At 35.0% G+C, this 18,605-nt stretch overlaps 1 protein-coding gene across 4 annotated transcripts in view; it reads left to right on the top strand.

Moving 5' to 3' along the window:
* PIBF1 (progesterone immunomodulatory binding factor 1) overlaps positions 1 to 18,605 on the top strand; it is a 212,115-nt gene that overhangs the window by 131,776 nt on the left and 61,734 nt on the right. For all 4 annotated transcript variants that reach the window (XM_064586007.1, XM_045869564.3, XM_064586008.1 and 1 more), the window contains 2 exons: positions 3,923 to 4,013; positions 14,846 to 14,948. In XM_064586007.1, coding sequence (XP_064442077.1) covers positions 3,923 to 4,013; positions 14,846 to 14,948 — 194 coding nt within the window. The remainder of the gene's footprint in view (positions 1 to 3,922; positions 4,014 to 14,845; positions 14,949 to 18,605) is intronic.

Genomic DNA, 18,605 nt, shown 5'->3' with positions numbered 1-18,605 from the left:
TATATTTCTCAGAACTCACTGAATGGTAGACTTAAGATTTGTGCCTCTTAACATATGTAAACTTAATTCTTTTAAAAAAGAACTATAAATAAATATTGAACTATAGTTGATAATTTACATGTTGAACTGTTGAGAGGTGAAGGACAGATGTCTACAGCTTACTTGGAAATACATTAGAAATGTAAGATAGATTCATAAATGTATATAGTGATAGATGTGTGATAAATTATGTACAATACAATGTTTAACTCAGAATCCAGATGTTGAGCTATATGGGTGTACCCTATAAACATCTTCTGGCTTTTCCAGATGTGTAAATATTTTCTTAATAAAATCTTTTTTTTTTTTTTTTGAGAGAGAGTGAACACGCAACCCAGGCGGAGTGGGAGGGGGGTGCTGGCAGAGGGAGAAGGAGAGAGAGAATCCTAAACAGGCTCTATGCCCAGCACAGAGCTAGATGCAGGGCTCAGTCTCACCACACTGAGATCATGACCTGAACCAAAATCAAGAGTCAGACACTTAACTGGCTGAGCCATCCAGGCATCCCTCTTAATAAAATCTTTAGAAAAAATACAGAAATAAATTTTTGCTTTGCTATTGTTTAAACCACCTTAAAATCATCTTAGAATAAAATATATTTATACTTGGAAGATCAAGAAACTAGGTTCATCTCTATCCATTCACAATGGAAATTAGAATATTCCTATCCTTAAAGAATACTTAGTAACAAAAATTTCAAAGATGTAGTACAAAACATTCTTTTTTAGTACTACATTGTGTATAATTTTCAAAGGATCACCATCTAATACAGCAAATTTCAGCTGATATGAAGATGGTTAGACTTCATTTATTAGGGTGTAATCGTGGCAAATGACATAGCCTATTTATACTTGAATTGCTCTTTATAATTAAATAAGTGTATTATTTGGATATTTGAGGATTATTTGTCTCAACTGGATTATTAGTTTTCGAAGATCTCATCCAGTTGTTAGATGTATTGTGGGGCGCCCGGGTGGCTCAGTTGGTTAAATGTTGAACTCTTGATCTCAGCTCAGGTCTTGATTTCAGGGTTGTGAGTTCAAGTCCCACATTGGGTTCCATGCTGGGCATGGAGCCTACTAAAAGAAAGAAAGAGAAAGAGAGTATTGCCCAGAAGCTAAATAAATTCCAATATAAAAAGAAAACCAGATTCTGGAAACCTGCTGTCCATCTCATACTACTTGTAACCTCTGCAAGGCATTTGTCACATTTCTTGAGACACTGCTCTTGCTTCTCTAGAGTCACCTGCCTTTCTTTCTTCTCCATCGATTTTGTTGTCTCTTCTAGCTAAAGAGTTAGCTAACTGTTCACTGAGGGTTTTCCTCCTCAACAACTCTAATTCTTACTTACTTACCTTTTCTCTGGATAATCTTATCCCTTTCCACAATTTCATTTACTGTCTGTGGGCTAATGATTCCGTAGATCTGTAAAGAGTTCTTTTTTTTTTTTTTAAGATTTTTATTTATTTATTTGAGAGAGAATGAGATAGAGAGAGAGCATGAGAGCGGGGAGGGTCAGAGGGAGAAGCAGACTCCCTGCTCAGCAGAGAGCCCGATGCGGGACTCGATCCTGGGACTCCAGGATCATGACCTGAGCCGAAGGCAGTTGCTTAACCAACTGAGCCACCCAGGTGCCCCTGTAAAGAGTTCTTGCAGTCATTAGAAGTGTAACATTTCTTACATTTTTTCTTCTGTCTATGAAACTTACTAATTTTCTTGTATTCTTGATCTGTTAATTAAAGTCTAATTACCATCCAACTTTTGTCAACCTTTATCTAGTGCCTTACCGCACCTCCACACCTATTCATTTGTCTAGAATCTAGCTTCTTTTCTTCATCCTCCATTGCTCTTAGGGACCATGTCTCAACTGGATTATTACTATAACTTGTGAGGGGTTCTCTATGCCAACATAGGCCATTCTTTTCCCCATTATTAGAAATTATTTTTCTACAATGTCAGCATCAACAATAGTCTTTTGGTCATGTCACCTTTTTATTAGTTCCTTGTTGACTGTGGAATAAAATAAAATCCAAACTCCTTAGCCTAACAAATAAGACTTTAGTTCCATTCCCAGTTGGAACTGAACCTACCTTTCTACTACTATTGTTCTCTAAGCTAACCCCATCCACTTGTCTCACAGTTACTAAAACTTCACAGCTCTGTGCCTTTACATGTGCACAGGCCCTCCTGTGCCTTCTCTGTGAATGTTAGTCTCCCCACACATTGTCCTCCTAATGCTTCTAGCTTAAGAAAAATGGTGGCACTCAGATATAGTTGCTCAGTGCTCTGTACTATTAAGACACATTCATATCTCTTTAGTACCATTTACCATGTTGTATAGTACATTGTTTCTGTACTTAAATCACCACTAGATTAGTTATCCCGTGAGTTATCAATCCATTAGGTATTAAACTCAAATTTAAGATGTCCATTAATATCTAACTGATGCGTTTTTGAGATGTTAACTACATTTACCTTCTTCCTTCCGAATTTAGAGACAAGAGTCAAATAGGTATCTAAATGCCAGCTCTAATAGAGGCGTTCTGCCATTCTGATAGAGCTGAATTGGAGAACTCATCTTGGATCTGAAGCCATGACAAACGATAACAGAATTGGCAATGGCATATGTCATCTCTTGCTTCCACATTTCCCTGACAACTAATAATTCTACCTCTGAGAACTGACCCTTGTTCGCCATGAAAAATAGGGATAAAATTGAAGGAAAACAGAAAAAATTTATTTAAAATTCTTAGTGTGCCATAAAAGGATCAGTCAACAAATATATGCATATTACAGTAATGGACCTGCAAATAGCTTCACTTAATAATGTGAACTATGTGACTTTGTTTTAAATCTGGAACACTTCTGAAAGGTTTCTCGGGAAGCCTGGGTGGCTCAGTCAGTTAAAGCATTTGCCTTCGGCTCAGGTCATGATCCCAGGGTCCTGGGATCAAGTCCCACATCGGGCTCCCTGCTTCTCCCTTCTGCCTGCAGCTCCCCCTGCTTGTGCTCTTTCCCTCTCTCTTTCTAACAAATAAATAAATAAATAAATAAATAAAATCTTTAAAAAAAAAAAAAGGTTTCTCTTTTTAATGTTAGAATAATGGTTGTTGTTAATAATATTACAAAAATTGTTATATATCATTGACTGCTTTAATTTGAGCTAGTAAACCTTTAGTTTTTATGGACTTTATTTTTTAATCCCAACTTACAGTAAAATTGCCATTGCTTTTAAACTTTTTAACAATGAAATGTTAACCTGTCAGTTAAAATTCCTTCTGAAAAAGAGTGGTGTGACAGTGGCAGAATTTAGAAGTAAATGGTTTTGCTGAATTTTTTTCTAATTAAAAAAAAAAGGCCACCAATACATTGTTAGTACTGCACATTTTTTTTCAGATTAGCCTACTTAAATGCACAGTTTCATTATTACTAACTTAGTTAAGATAAAGTTGTTCTGATAGAATAATGCACATCTTTCCTAATCAAAAATAGTCATTTCTTTTATTGAGAAGTAGTCAAATTGATGTTATCATTACTTATTTATAATTATATAACATACATTCCATGTAAAAAGCCTTAGAATCATTCAGAATAACATAGTGTCTATATTACTATGCTTTATAACAAGAAACTTTAACATGTCATATGATGCAAGCCCTTACACCTTTTAAAAATAAATGGAACAAATTTAAGCAACCATAAACTTTAAGAAATATGCTTCTACTTACAAATGGACTGTTTGAGATTATGCATTAGCCCTTTCTAATGTTCGTATGCCCCCTGATTCATTAGGATGACCCCTTTTTCTAATTTTCACTTCTGCCATGCTTTTTAAGAAAAAAAAAACAGACTTATTTTACATCATACACTTTAATACTTTTCAGTTGAAAATGAAGATGAGGCTGAAAGGGTTCTTTTTTCCTATGGCTATGGTGCTAATGTTCCCACAACGGCCAAAAGACGACTAAAGCAAAGGTAAAATCAATATAATATTTGTTTTACTTATCTACTCAAGCTAAATGTAATTACATTATGCTTTTTGATAATGTGCAAAGTTACTTTATTCTTAGTATGCATAAATATTAAATTGCTCACAAAATAAAGCATAGTAAGTTATTATCATGCATTTCATGTATTTTTAAGTGAGTTTAATGGTCAGTAAAATAGAAGTGTACATTAGAATTTTCCTAGAATTAGATTCAGTGGTAATGACACCATTTTAATTTTATTTTCACATTAATTTCAAGTGAGTTACAAATGCTTTTGTACCAACAGTTTTCAGGTTAAAATTAATTAATTATGCTTCCTTTTTCCTCTTGTCTTTTATTCAGCTATGTATATTCCTTGACATATATTTGAGAAAAAGAAAGAGGGAAGCAGGCAGAGAAAGAGATGAGATAGAACGTGTATTATGATTGAAAATGTAGAAGACTGTGAAGCCCAGAAAATTTGGGGGAGATCCACTCAAGATACTACTTAAGAGTACACTAAGAGAAAAATTGTGTCTATATTAATCAGTTTTCTGGTTGAGCTAGCTGATTTTTTTTTACCTAACTCCCTTCTCGCACTTTAATTCATCCTTCTGTGCAAAAACATCTCACTGCCCCATTTTCTACTGTATCAAATATAAATATTTCTGCCAGACCTCCAGGCCCCTCTACCTGGCCCCACCTCTCCAGCCTCATTTGCTTCTCTACCCAAAATGAGGGCAGTATATATCTGTGCTTATAAACATCTGTTTTCTCCATACCACACAATAGAGCATCTCTCTCATCTCATTAACTCTTGTTTCCCATGTCATTTCCCCAGCCATTTGGAAGGTTCCTCAAGGTCAGCAACTGTATCTTATTCTTGTTTATTCTCTTTCTTTATGTAGCATGATGTAAGATACCTAGTAGAATTGTCTCTTCATCTGAGTATTTGAGGATTCAAAGCTGCTTATCTTTTATTTTCATATGAGTTGATTGAAACATTTAGAGACATTACACACTGAGTAAGAAAAACAGTTCATCCCAACTTTAATACTTCTGTAGAAACTTTGAAGTGATGGCTCAGAGAATAGGATGTCTTTAAGGCCGTGATGTAAGATATATGCCATTTTATAACAAAACAAATGGATGCTTTGAATTTGTGTCCCTTACTGGTTAAAGAAAATATCTGGAAAAATTTTAGATCAAGATCTAGGTGACTGTCAAGTGTCATTTTGTAGCTGGAATGGTTAATTCTGTCTGGTGAAGATGCACGTATTTCTAAATTATATATTATTTGAAAAATCAGTTAAAGCCCCATCCCATTCCCATTCTCTGCCCACTCCCTCCACAGGTCACTAAGGGTGACCTCGGCTTTTTGTAATTATCAGCATATCACTGTTTTGGAACATTATATTGCCTAGGGAGGAATAGAAATGTACTTTTGTGGGTAAGAGACTTCTTTGTCGGTGGTAAATGATTGGTAAATACTAAAAATTGAAATTTGAAGGAAAAGGTCTATTCTCTTCTTTTTTTAGCATATGAATCCTTCAAAAGAATCTTTGTCACAAGGGGGGAAAAAAAGAATTTTGCTGTTGTAAGTTCTTTTCTTCAGCCCTAAATGCTGAGTTCTTCTAAAATTGAAAGCAATTATTGCTGTTACCTTACTTTTTTTTAAAGAATTTCCAAAAGCAGATGTTGATTTCTTAATAATTAGAGTGAAGATTTAAGGAGCCACAACTGATTCATATTCTGAATAATCTTAACTATCCAAATATTTCTAAAGATTTTATCACTGAGCTATCTATGTGCCTTGAACAAGTGCCTAATGGGCATACTATTAATATCTCCTACCAGCTGGTGCCAGGCATTCGTCTCATGGTGAACCAGAGGGTTATTTTGAGGAAGTGCTTCTCAGGTCATCTAAACTGAGTGAAGGGAAAGTAAGTCTAGATATCCAAAGAGGACATTTATGCATTCCTTCGCCCATTCATTCAACATCTTTTATTGAGTGCCTACTGTATGCACAAAATTGAGCAGTGGCAAAGAGGGTCCCTCTTTTAGGGTCTGACACATTTCCAAAGTTTGCAAAGTCTATATTTCATTTTTTTTTTTTTAAAGATTTTATTTATTTATTTAACAGAGACAGAGACAGCGAGAGCAGGAACACAAGTGGGGGGAGTGGGAGAGGGAGAAGCAGGCTTCCCGCTGAGCCAGGAGCCCGATGTGGGACTCGATCCCAGGACCCTGGGATCATGACCTGAGCCGAAGGCAGTCGCTTAACCAACTGAGCCACCCAGGCGCCCTATATTTCATTTTTTAATAGATATTTGTAAAGAAGTCAGTGGCTTTATGCTCTGTTTAAGTTTAACTTATTTAAGATGAAAGCAATGTAGCTTTTAAGAGAATCTGTATTTAATTCTTCACATTTAAAATTAAAGCACTGGAAACTGAAGGTACATTATAAAACAACTCAATCAGAACCACAAATGAAATGTTTGCGTAATAGTTTTCATTATACATTAGTCTATACCAAAATATATTAAAATTTCAAAGGAACTTATTTTCAACTGCTACACAATACATTCCATTCATACTGTGTTTGATGTAAAATCTCATACATTCAGCAAGCAGATTTAGGTATGTTAGGGTAATGCTTAATTGGAGTAAATTTCTGATTATAAAAATAATACATTTATTTTAGAAAATTGCTGGTAATCCTACCATCCAAAGATAACCATTCAAAATTTATATAGACACATATATTTTCTTGCATATTTGGATATTATTTTATGTAACGTGGAAGTTTAATTTTATATCTTATAATTCCATCTTGAACATTTTCTTGTATCATTGAATAGTCTTCAAAAAGATAATTTTTAATGGTTATCCAAAACTTTAATTTTTAGGACTTTGGTTTTTGAGTTTCATGTTAATAAATTCGATAGTCACTGAAAATTTTCACAGTCACTGAAAATTCTCAAGGTATATTATGAAATTAAAGTGAGAAAATGGATGCAGAGTTCATCACACAGTGCCTGGCATATAGTGGGTTATTCAGTAAAGGTTAGTTAGACCAATTAAGGTTTCCTAGAGTAAATTGCACAGTTGATTTTATTATAAGTCTCAAATCAGGCTTACTCATATTTTGAAGTTTCAATGGAGATAATCAACAATAACAAAATATCACATCAAACTCTTGCTGGGACAAAATTGTAGTAGGTTAAAAGGGCTTATACAATGACAGTAAATTAAAATGAAATGGGCTCTTCTTGACTTGACTAAACTTGAAAATCTGAAGTAATGTTTTTGTTTCGGTCATGATTGTTTTGAAAATAGCAAACAAGATTTTCTGGTTGCATGTTTTAGTTATGCTCTTTAACCTGCAACTTAAATGGGTAACACCCAGGCAGTAACGTGGTCTCAGTGTGTGCTTCTCTGTTTGCTTTGGCAGATCTGAATGGATAGCCTTTTCTGAAGGTTCTAAACCTTTCAAATTGCAAGATTTACTGCATACTATAGACCTTTTGTTTTAGTTTCCATCTAGTTTTATAAAGAGCTTTAAGTTGAAACTCTCACAATAGACTGAGCTTTATAATAAAGGAAAAAACTAAAGCAGAGGAAACTTTTTTTTCCTCTAGCAAACTTTGGTATATAATGAAAATTTGGTTTTCTCTCTTTATTCTCATGTAGGTAAGTTCTCATTTTTGTCCTTGGGAAAAGTTGTACTTATTTCATTTGGGTTGGTTTTAAGAATAGTCCTTTAAAAAGTACTATTGGTCATGGTCAACTCGAAAGTTTAAACCTACAGAAGAAACTAGGGGAAGTATCATATGACTATAGATAATCAGCATGAGACCACTATTTGGTTCTCAAGAATTACCAGCAGAGCAGTAAGTACAGGCACCAACCTGAAGAGTTCTGAAGCTGGAATCATTCTGGCACTGGTGCCCTTTTATTGAACAATTTATTTTTTATGCCATACTAATAAGAGACAGACCTCTGACCTGCTAAACTTGAAAAAGACCAAAAAGCCAAGTGTTATTTCAGACAAGTAACTAATTAGCAAATCACTAAATAAATGCACTTGCTTAGGGGCGCCTGGGTGGCTCAGATGGTTAAGTGTCTGCCTTCAGCTCAGGTCATAATCCCAGTGTCCTGGGATCAAGTCCCGCATCGGGCTCCCTGCTCAGCCGGGAGCCTGCTTCTCCCTCTCCCTCTGCCTCTCTCCCTGCTCATGCTCTCTCTCTCTGTATCTCTGTATCTCAGATGAATAAATAAAATCTTAAAAAAAATAACAATAAATGCACTTGCTTATTTGGAGTTTTGACAATACTAAGAAAATCATACCAAGATTGAGGGAATTGGGACAGAACATCAGTTCTCCATTGTGCTTTGACATCTCAGATATAGATGAAGATCCCCCATGTCCACATTGGCTGGGCTATACTATTATGAAATTATATGTAATAACCAGCAGTGCTACTGCCATTGACAGATCTAAGAGAATAACTTTCATTTGGAGTCAAGAAGTGATGAGGGAGCTAGGAGATAACCCTGATGAGAAAATTTTACCAGCTAACAGCTGAAATTTTTGTTTAATATTTAGATTCAAAACTGTACTCTTGCAGTAGTAGTTTCTAGCTGATGTTGAACTTAATCTTGGTGTAGGTAAAAATCACGTGGCAATGAATATAATTACAAAGAAGTATTGTTAAGTTGTAACTATGTTAATGTCCCAACACATAGCCTGTAAAAGCAGTGCTTTCTTGAGTTCAGTACATTTTGTACAAAAAAAAATAATAACCTTTAGCAGGGCTCATTTTTCCTGACTGTATCCAGTTACTTTTTATAAAGAACTTGGGAAGGACTTGTTTTCATTCTATGTGCATTGTGCTTAAAGAAACATAAACTCAGCTATATAGATGAGAAATTCTTCATTTGTCTTGCTTTGAATTTCAGTTAAAGTGAATTTCTTTCTTCCCACTTCTAACACCCCAGATTTCTACACAGAATCCACTTATGACACCAAATCACTGGCCACAACAATATGCTGCATTTAAAGATACAGGAGATTGAAGTATAGAAGAGATAAATTGATATCTGTAATATTTGCCTTCTTTTACTAACTTTATGCACATTTTTATTACAAGTTCAGTGCTTAGATGCTGAGCATTAGTCATGTTTTAATATTGAAACTCTGCAACCTAAGAATATGGTTTCTACCAATGTGTTCATGTGAACAAAATTCCCTTACAACAAAATCAATCAAGAAAGATTTAAGTGTGTACTCTGTTTAGCACACACCACTGTTTAGCACAAACTATAAGACCGTGTCTTCATGTAAGTTGCATCTGTTGGGAAAGAAAAGATTAACACACGTGAAAGAATATCAAGAAACATCGAAAAACATGTAATTTAGTGCCATATTGTATGCTAGACTGTGTCAGAGAAACAAATCAGTGAAGAGTAGCATGGTCAGAAATAGAGGAAGTGGAACTTGAAGGGAAATTTAAGAAAAAGTTGGGTCTGGGTCGCCTAGGTGGCTCAGTTAGGCATCTGACTCTTGATCTCAGCTCAGGTCTTGATCTCAGGGTCCTCAGTTTGAGCCCCACATTGGGCTCCACGCTGGGTGTGGAGCCTACTTCAAAAAAAAAAGTTGGATCCGTCAAGCAAGGAAATAACCTGTCTTCTTCAGACTGGGGGACCAACAGAGGTATAGTGGAAGGAACATACAAAACATGTTTATGGGACATTTTAAGAAGAGTAGACGTTAATGGAAAATAAGGTTGGTTCAGTTGAGATTACAGAAGGCCTTGATATTTTTAAATAATTTAGAAAGAGTAGAATTAACCATGTAGGTAAGATTTGAAGTGGGTGAGAAAGGGACATAAATATCACTTCATTAAATAAGAAATACAAATGTCTGACGGACATATGAAAAGATGTTTAACCTCACAAGTGAAGAAATTTAAAGTAAGATTCTATTGTTTATATAAGGTTATTAGCAAAACTTTTAAAGATTGATTATCCCCATTGTGAGCCTAGGGTATGAAGAAACAGGAGGTCTTATATAAAGTTCAGTCATTCAACAGTTTATTACTGAACACCTCCTTTGTACCAGCTATTATTCAACGTACTTTGACTACATTCAAGAACAAAATAAATAAAAATCCTAGTCCTTGGAGAACTTTCATTCTATTTCATGAGAATTTAAATTTACACCAACCTTTCAAGGGGAATGTTTGAAAATCTGTAATACATACATGTTTGACTCTATCATTATGCTTTCTGAGGACATGGAAGCACGAGGAGTGCAAAGATATATTTATGTAATGATTTAGAACTTTCTACAGCATAAGGCACTGTTGTGAATGCTGTAATTGGATTGTCTTTTTATTATTGAGTTATACGAGTTCTTTAGGGGCACCTGGGTGGCTGTCGGTTAAGCATCTGCCTTCGGCTCAGGTCACGATCCCAGCATCCTGGGATCGAGTCCCACATCAGGCTCCCTGTTCAGCGAGGAGCCTGCTTCTCCCCCTCCTTCTGCGCTCCCCCCCACCCCACCATCGCTTGTGCTCTCTCACATTCGCTCTCTCTCAAATAAATAAATAAAATCTTAAAAAAAGAAAAAAAGGAGTTCTTTATATTTTCTGGATACACGTCCCTTATCCGATACATATTTTGGAGTGTTCTCTTCTGTTTCATGTGTTGTCTTTTCACTTTCTTGATGGTGTCTTTTGAAGCACAAAACTGTTTAATTTTGATGTAGTGCAGTTTATCTCATTTTTCTTTTGTTGCTTGTGCTTTTAGTGCGGTATCTGAGAATCCTTTGCCAAATCCAAGGTCAGGAGGACTTACTCCTGTGTTTTCTTCTGAGAGTTAATATTTTAGCTTTTACATTTAGGTCTTTGATCCATTTTGAGTTAATTTTTGATATGTGAGGTAAGCATTTTGTAATATTTTTAATGTGGCTCCTAAAAATTTTTAAATTACATGTGTGGCTTGCATTATGTTTCTGTTGGACAAAACTGGCCTAGACCAATGGTCTCCAGACTTTTTGATATGATTCCCTATTGGGAAAAAAAATTGAGCATTCACCCTAACAATACATTTACATGTATTTATTTATCAATTACATACATGTATAATCACATGAATAACATGTACATTAAAATATAAAACCTACATAGAAAATTAAAATTTTAAAGACACTTGGAACTTCTGGGTGGTTCAGTTGGTTAAGTGTCTGCCTTTGGCTCAGGTCATAATCCCAGGGTCCTGGGATCGAGCCCCACATCGGGCTCCCTGCTCGGTGGAGAGCCTGCTTCTCCCACTTACCCTGCTTGTGCTCACTGTCTCTCTTTCCCTCTCTCTCTCTCTGTCTCTGTCAAATAAATAAAATCTTTAAAAAAATAATAAAATTTTAAAGACATTTAATATTAAAATAAGTGTAAGAAAAATTTCCCACACTTCAGTGGATTATTTTGCACATAATTGCTTTTGGAGACCACCAGTCTAGACTGTGATCATAACTTTATAATTGGCTCAAGTCTTCTTCCTTCTCCACAGTGTTGACAGAGAACTGTCTCAAGTGCAAATCTGATCATGTCATGCCTAACCAATTTAAGGATAAAATCCAAACTCAGCTTAACATTTAAGGCCTTTCATCATATATCCCTGCCTTTGTCTTTCTAGCTTCAGCTCTCACCACACGCCATGTATTTTCTCAATCCATACCATACCCCCGCACATCATCCTTTACCTGTGCTTTTCCCTCTACCCAGAATGCTATTTCTCTGCTTCCTCACCAGATTAGTCAGTCTTAGTTTTCATCCCTCAGTGTGCCCCTTCTTAGCATTTAGCACACTACTGTAATTTATTTGCTCGTCTTCCTCAGCAGACTATTAGATCCTCCAGGTAGAAACTGTGTATTCCCAGTGCCTATTTAGATTACAGGCTTTTTATAAATTTTGTTAAAAGAGAATGTTCTTGAATGTCTTATTGAATGAATTAATAATGTTTCTTCTAATTCAACCTGCTTTTCTATAGTCCTTGATATTTATGATGAAGAAAAAAATGCTAATATTATAATCGTTTTTGTTTAATTGCAGGTATGATAATGATGAAAAATTATGTCTTGTTTTTCCTGTGTGTTCTAGATTTCACAATATTTTATATTCTTTTTCTTCTTTCTTTTTTCCTTTTTTTTTTTTTCCTGTAACATCTGTAATCCATGGACTAAATGGGTCATTTAGGACAACCTGAGAATCTTAATACCATTTCTGAAATGTCTATGAAGAGATATGTTCTGCTGTCTTTACAATGACTTTAGGAGTAAAAGTAAATGTTTTAGATGTGATCCGTGCATCAATTGGAGACCAGTTGTTAGGACAGTGTCTTCTACATTATAAGCATTATGTATCATAAGTGAGATCAACATCCATAGTAAAAGTCACAGTCATTTCTGTCAGCATCAGTTCCTAGAAAGTTTTTCTAAATAAAATGGTTCTATATACTAGTAAGTAGAACACTGTAAAACACATTGAGCATTTCAAGGCATCATAAGATAACTTCCTTCTCTTTAGAGTTGATTTTCCTCTCTCAGAATCCTCAACTAGAATCAGGGCAATTCCTAGTAGAAGGAGGTAGCCCTGGTATTTGGGCATAAGCACCAGCATACCAAGAATTTCTTGAATTCACTACTGTATGTCATGTGATATTTTGCATTGATAAGTGGTATCACACCATATCTGCATAAGAGCATTATGCAATGTCCAAACAAAACAAAAAGCACCCAAATCAGATGAGCTACTTACTTTTATTAAGCGTGTTGTCTTCAAGTCATTATCTTCCTCAAAATGTTGGTAATGGGTGACCTTTGCATCTGATTATTTTCTTGCATCCCTTTTTCTTCCATTTCATATCATCCGCAACTGTTTTCTGTGTAATAGCATTTGATTGTGTTCATTGTTCCGTACTGAGCATTACACAGATATGGTCTGTACCTTCAACATGCATTTACTGAGAAATTACCATGTACAAAAAGAACCTCATGCTGAGTTCTGTGAGAGAAAGATGAAAAGACTTATTCCTAACATATATGAAGGATAGGAAAGAAAATGAAAATATGAATGAAGATAACTCAAAGAATTTTATATTAACTTCATAAAAAACAGAGTTAATGATATAAAATACTGATGTTTGCAAACATATAATAAATCCAACAGATGAAAACTGTAAACATAACATAAAATTAGTGTTAAGACTTATTTGTAGAGATCTTATTTTAGGGTCAAATTTGAGAGAACTTAGTATATTTTAGATTGGGGGATAGAAAATGGGGTAGCCATAACTGTAAATATCTTAAAAACCTATAGAAGAAAGTAGATTAGTGATTCCCTACAGCTGGGCAGGAGGATGGGGAACAATGCTAATGGGGAAAGATTTTTTTTTGTGATGAAAATATTCTAAAATTATAGTATAGTTGGATAATTCTAAACGTACTAAAAATCATTTAATTGGACACTTTAAATGGGTGGACCTTGTGGCATATAAATTACATAGCAGTAAAATTCTGTATCATTTTTAAAGCTATTTTTTATTAAAAAAATGATTGTCAAAAAATAAGGACTGTCTTTTCCCCTCTAACTTCAGCTGATTATTAAGGCAAAATCTTATGCCAGTAGGAACTTAGATATGAGCATATCTAAACAAGCTGCGCAATTCACTATATAAACTTTTACCAGAACTCATCTTTTTCATTTGGGATAACAAGTTCTTAGAAATGGATGTGTAGGAAGATGTGTAGCATTATTTTCAGAGTTTTGTCTGCATTCCTTTATCCAATGCTAGGAAATATTAAAAATACAATAGAATTATTTCTGTTCCATAAATAGATAAAATAATTTTATTTAAAGTGAAAATATTTTATTCCATGTCATTGTATAACATCTTGTCTTCTCAGATTCCACAGATTTTGCAATTCAGTAATAGATAACTCCTCCAAACATGAAAATATGATAAATAGGAAATTTTTAGTTTTTTGGAATCACAGAGAAGGTCTTTGGAGCAACATGTCTTCCCAACATTATTAGCAGTTCTTTAAAGAATTATACCATGTTTTTTTCCCTAGTAGGTAGGAGAAATGATTTTATAGTTGAGCCTTTTTTTAATTGTGTCTTAAAAGTGGAATTGGGGCATTTCACATTTAATGTGATATTAAATACTAAAAGTTACATGCACTCAGTACAAGTTGTGATCATCATGTGATGGTCAAAGTGTGATCTTTTAGTACAGAATCTTCCTTTACTATAGACATTTCCACTTTTCATGCATCTTTTCCATCTCTACTTTCAATAGAAAATCTATTCAGTTGTTTTTTGTATAAAATGCATTTTGTTGTCTGAGGTAAACACTGAAGCTTTTCAAAGTACAGGCTTATTATTGTTTCAACTAATTGCCTGATTTGTTTGTAAATGGGAAATTTTTATAAAAATGGCAAAAAGCTGTAAATTGCTATCTTGTGGTCTTTTCAAGCAAGTATAATGTAGCTCTCTACTTTTATAGCAAGGGCTAGAAACCATTACTGCAGTAATCAGTATATCACAGTTATATTATTATGGAGATTTTAATGTTACTTTCAAAATTCTGAGCTGTTGGGATATTGGGATATTCCACTGTTGACACCTGAAAATATTTGACTCCATATTTTTTCTGTAAATACTTAAGTATTACTAGGAAATGGCAAATCAATTTTCAGGCATACAAACATATTTTTAATATTTTAGAAAGCATTCCTCTTTTTTAAGCATTAATTTTCTTATTTCATTCACCTAGTGTCCACTTGGCAAGAAGAGTGCTTCAGTTAGAAAAACAAAACTCGTTGGTTTTAAAAGACCTGGAACATCAAAAGGAGCAAGTAACACAGCTTTCACAAGAGGTAAATAACTTAAACAAAAGAAACACATATTAAGAATCATGGTGTTCATTTTAAATCTTTGTCACTCCTTTGTATATTTTCTGAGCAGTTTTAAAATAAGCTGTTTGCGGGCGCCTGGGTGGCTCAGTCGTTAAGCGTCTGCCTTCGGCTCAGGTCATGATCTCAGGGTCCTGGGATCGAGTCCCGCATCGGGCTCCCTGCTCCTTGGGAGCCTGCTTCTCCCTCTGCCTCTCTCTCTCTCTCTGTCTCTAATGAATAAATAAATAAAATCTTTAAAAAAAAAAAAAAAAAAGAAAAGATTTAAAAAATAAAATAAAATAAGCTGTTTGCTAGTGCAAAATGATTTTACAACTTACAAAACTAACTTAATGTTAAAGCCTTATAAAACAACTTGTAGTGTATGGCAAAACTAAGATCAAAAAAAGAGATTAAATGCCCAGACTAAATATAAATGCAGACTAGACAGACAAAGCTTTGATTTCTGAGAATATCAACTGGCAAAACAAGTTTGACAATTTCAGGTAGCATTTTGAGTTTTTAAATAAAACCTCATTTTTTTAATTTTATTTTAATTCCAGCATTGTTAACATACAGTGTTATATTAGTTTCTAGGGTACAGTATAGTGATTCAACAATTCTACATATTACTCAGTGCTCATCATGATAAGTGTATTCTTAATGCCTATCACCTATTTCACCCATCCTTCCACCCACCTCCCCTTTGGTAACCATATGTTTAAAACCTCATTTTTTTTGTTTGTTTTTTTATTAACATATAATGTATTATTTGTTTCAGGGGTACAGGTCTGTGATTCATCAGTCTTAAACAATACACAGCACTCATACAACACATACCCTCCCCAATGTCCATCACCCAGCCACCCCATCCCTCCCACCCCTCTCTACTCCAGCAACCCTCAGTTTGTTTCCTGAGGTTAAGAGTCTCTTGGTTTATCTCCCTCTCTGGTTTCATCTTGTTTCATTTTTCTCTCCCTTCCCCTATGGTCCTCTGCCTTGTTTCTCAAATTCCTCATATCAGTGATCATATGATAATTGTCTTTCTCTGATTAACTTACTTCGCTTAGCTAATACCCTCTAGTTCCATCCACGTCATTGCAAATGGTAAGATTTCATTTCTTTGATGGCTGCATAATATTCCATTGTGTATATATATATCACATCTTCTTTATCCACTTGTCTGTTGATGGACATCTAGGTTCTTTCCATAGTTTGGCTATTGTGGACATTGCTGCTATAAACACTGGGGTGCCTGTGCCCCTTCGGATCACTACATTTTAAAACCTCATTTTTAAAATTGGTTTGCTTTTTGACTCTTTGATGAAAAATTAAACATACGGGGCGCCTGGGTGGCTCAGTTGGTTGAGCGACTGCCTTCGGCTCAGGTCATGATCCTGGAGTCCCGGGATCGAGTCCCGCATCGGGCTCCCTGCTCGGCGGGGAGTCTGCTTCTCCCTCTGACCCTCCTCCCTGTGATGCTGTCTCTCATTCTCTCTCTCTCAAATAAATAAATAAAATCTTTAAAAAAAAAAAAAAAAGAAAAATTAAACATACTTAACTTGGTATTCTTTTTTTTAATCTTTTTTTTTTAAGATTTTTATTTATTTATTTGACGGAGAGAGAGAGAGACAGTAAGAGAGGGAACACAAGCAGGGGGAGTGGGAGAGGGAGAAGCAGGCTTCCCTCTGAGGCAGACGCTTAACAACTGAGCCACCCAGGTGCCCCTTAACTTGGTATTCTCAAGCTCTCACATTATTTGGTAGATGATAGTTCCCAAATTACCTTTTAAAAATCAGATTCATATTTATTTTCTTCAGCCTTATATCATTTAAAAAACATATATATTTTTACCTGGTGTTTTTAATTCTTTAACATCTAATTACATTTTTCTGTACTTCTGAAATTCAAATAATAAAAGTTAAAACCAAAGATGCCAACTCATTAGGATTCCTTTTATTTCCTGAGTTCAGCATAACAGCTTTATTATGTTAATGTTTTAAAACTTGGATCTTATAATAAAGGGATTTTTAAAGACGTATATTAAAAACTATTAATATATATCATGTAGTCTGTTTTCTGAAGGACCTGTTCATATTTATCTTTATAGTGATAGTGCCCTCTATTAAAGTACTTTTAATAATGTGACATTGGAAGGATTTTTATACTCAAATTCCAAAAGACCAGAAATATTTCATATCACTCTAGTGCCTGACATGTAGTTACACTCAGGATGGAAGCAATGTGGTGCTGGCAGATGTTAACCACCAGCTCTCCAGGCGGGAGCGTGAGAGAAGCTCTGATTGGTAGCATTTGCTTGCGTCCCCCCTATGACTAACTCTGAGCTGCCAACATCATGTTCCTGAACACAGAGTAAAGATGTTCAGTAGCGCACCACTACATAATGTTTCCACTACACAGATACAATAGATACAGATAAACTCAAGAGCATAGCAAATAGTAAAACAATTAAAAATCAGTGAGTTTGAATATTTGTTCCCTTTTTTAAATAAAATTGATTTTATTGTACATTTAAATAATTTTGAATAATGGCTGTGTTTAACATCCGGCTCACAGAATTCCTAAAAATTTACCAGTTTGCCATCACAAACTGCAGGAAGCCAGCTCCAGCACACCATGGAAGGATAAATAAATAAATGACTAAAGAAACAAATGAGAGGTTAAAGAAACATCTGTTTGCTAATATTTTATAGATCCCTCGTTTCTTTTAACTTCAGAATGACCTATCAAAAATATTTCTTAAAAAAGCTAAACTACATACACAGTTGTGTTGGATATGTGTGTCATAATATTACTTTAAAAAAATAAAACTTCCTGAGTACATCAGTTAATTAAAGTAGGAATTTCTTTTCCTTTGAAATAGGAGTTTCTAAACAGCACACAGCCCCATACAAATTGTATGGGTGAAATGTAAGAAATTAAGTGTTCTTGTAATGAAGTATAATTAACTTTTTAACTTTCTATGAGACAATTTTAAAATAAGCTGTTGGCTTATATTGAGAAAAAGATTTAAAAACTGAAATATAGGGGCCCCTTGGTGGCTCAGTCATTTAAGGGTCTGCCTTCAGCTCAGGTCATGATCCTGGAGTCCCAGGACGAGCCCCGCATTAGGCTCCCTGCTCAGCGGGGAGCCTGCTTCTCCCTCTGCCCCTCCCCCTGCTCATGCTCTCACTGTCTCTCTCTCACTCTCTGTCTCTCAAATAAATAAATAAAATCTTTTAATAAATAAATAAATACTGGGGTGCCTGGGTGGCTCAGTCTGTTAAGTGTCTGTCTTCGGCTCAGGTCATGATCCCAGGGTTCTGGGATCGAGCCCTGCATCCCTGCTAAGCGGGAAGCCTGCTTCTCCCTCTCCCACTCCCCCTGCTTGTGTTCCCTCTCTCGCTGTGTCTCTCTCTGTCAAATAAATAAATAAAATCTTTAAAATAAATAAATACTGAAATATATGTGATATGAAATGATACGAAGCCTAGAATTTGCTTTTAAATATCCCATAAAAGTGGGGGAAGGACTCATAGATAAAAGAAGAATTTCAAAATATTGATCATGTTTGAAGCTGGGTAAAGGTTACATATGGGTTTATTATTAAGTTCTGTACTTTTGTATATGTTTGAAAATCTT

The sequence above is a fragment of the Mirounga angustirostris genome, unplaced genomic scaffold (assembly GCF_029215605.1).
Source record: "Mirounga angustirostris isolate CCGP_5_RB_7025 unplaced genomic scaffold, mMirAng1.0.hap1 SCAF_3, whole genome shotgun sequence".
Lineage (NCBI taxonomy): Eukaryota > Metazoa > Chordata > Mammalia > Carnivora > Phocidae > Mirounga > Mirounga angustirostris.
The sequence above is the reverse complement of the archived record's forward strand: the minus strand, read 5'-3'. Positions and strand labels throughout refer to the sequence as shown.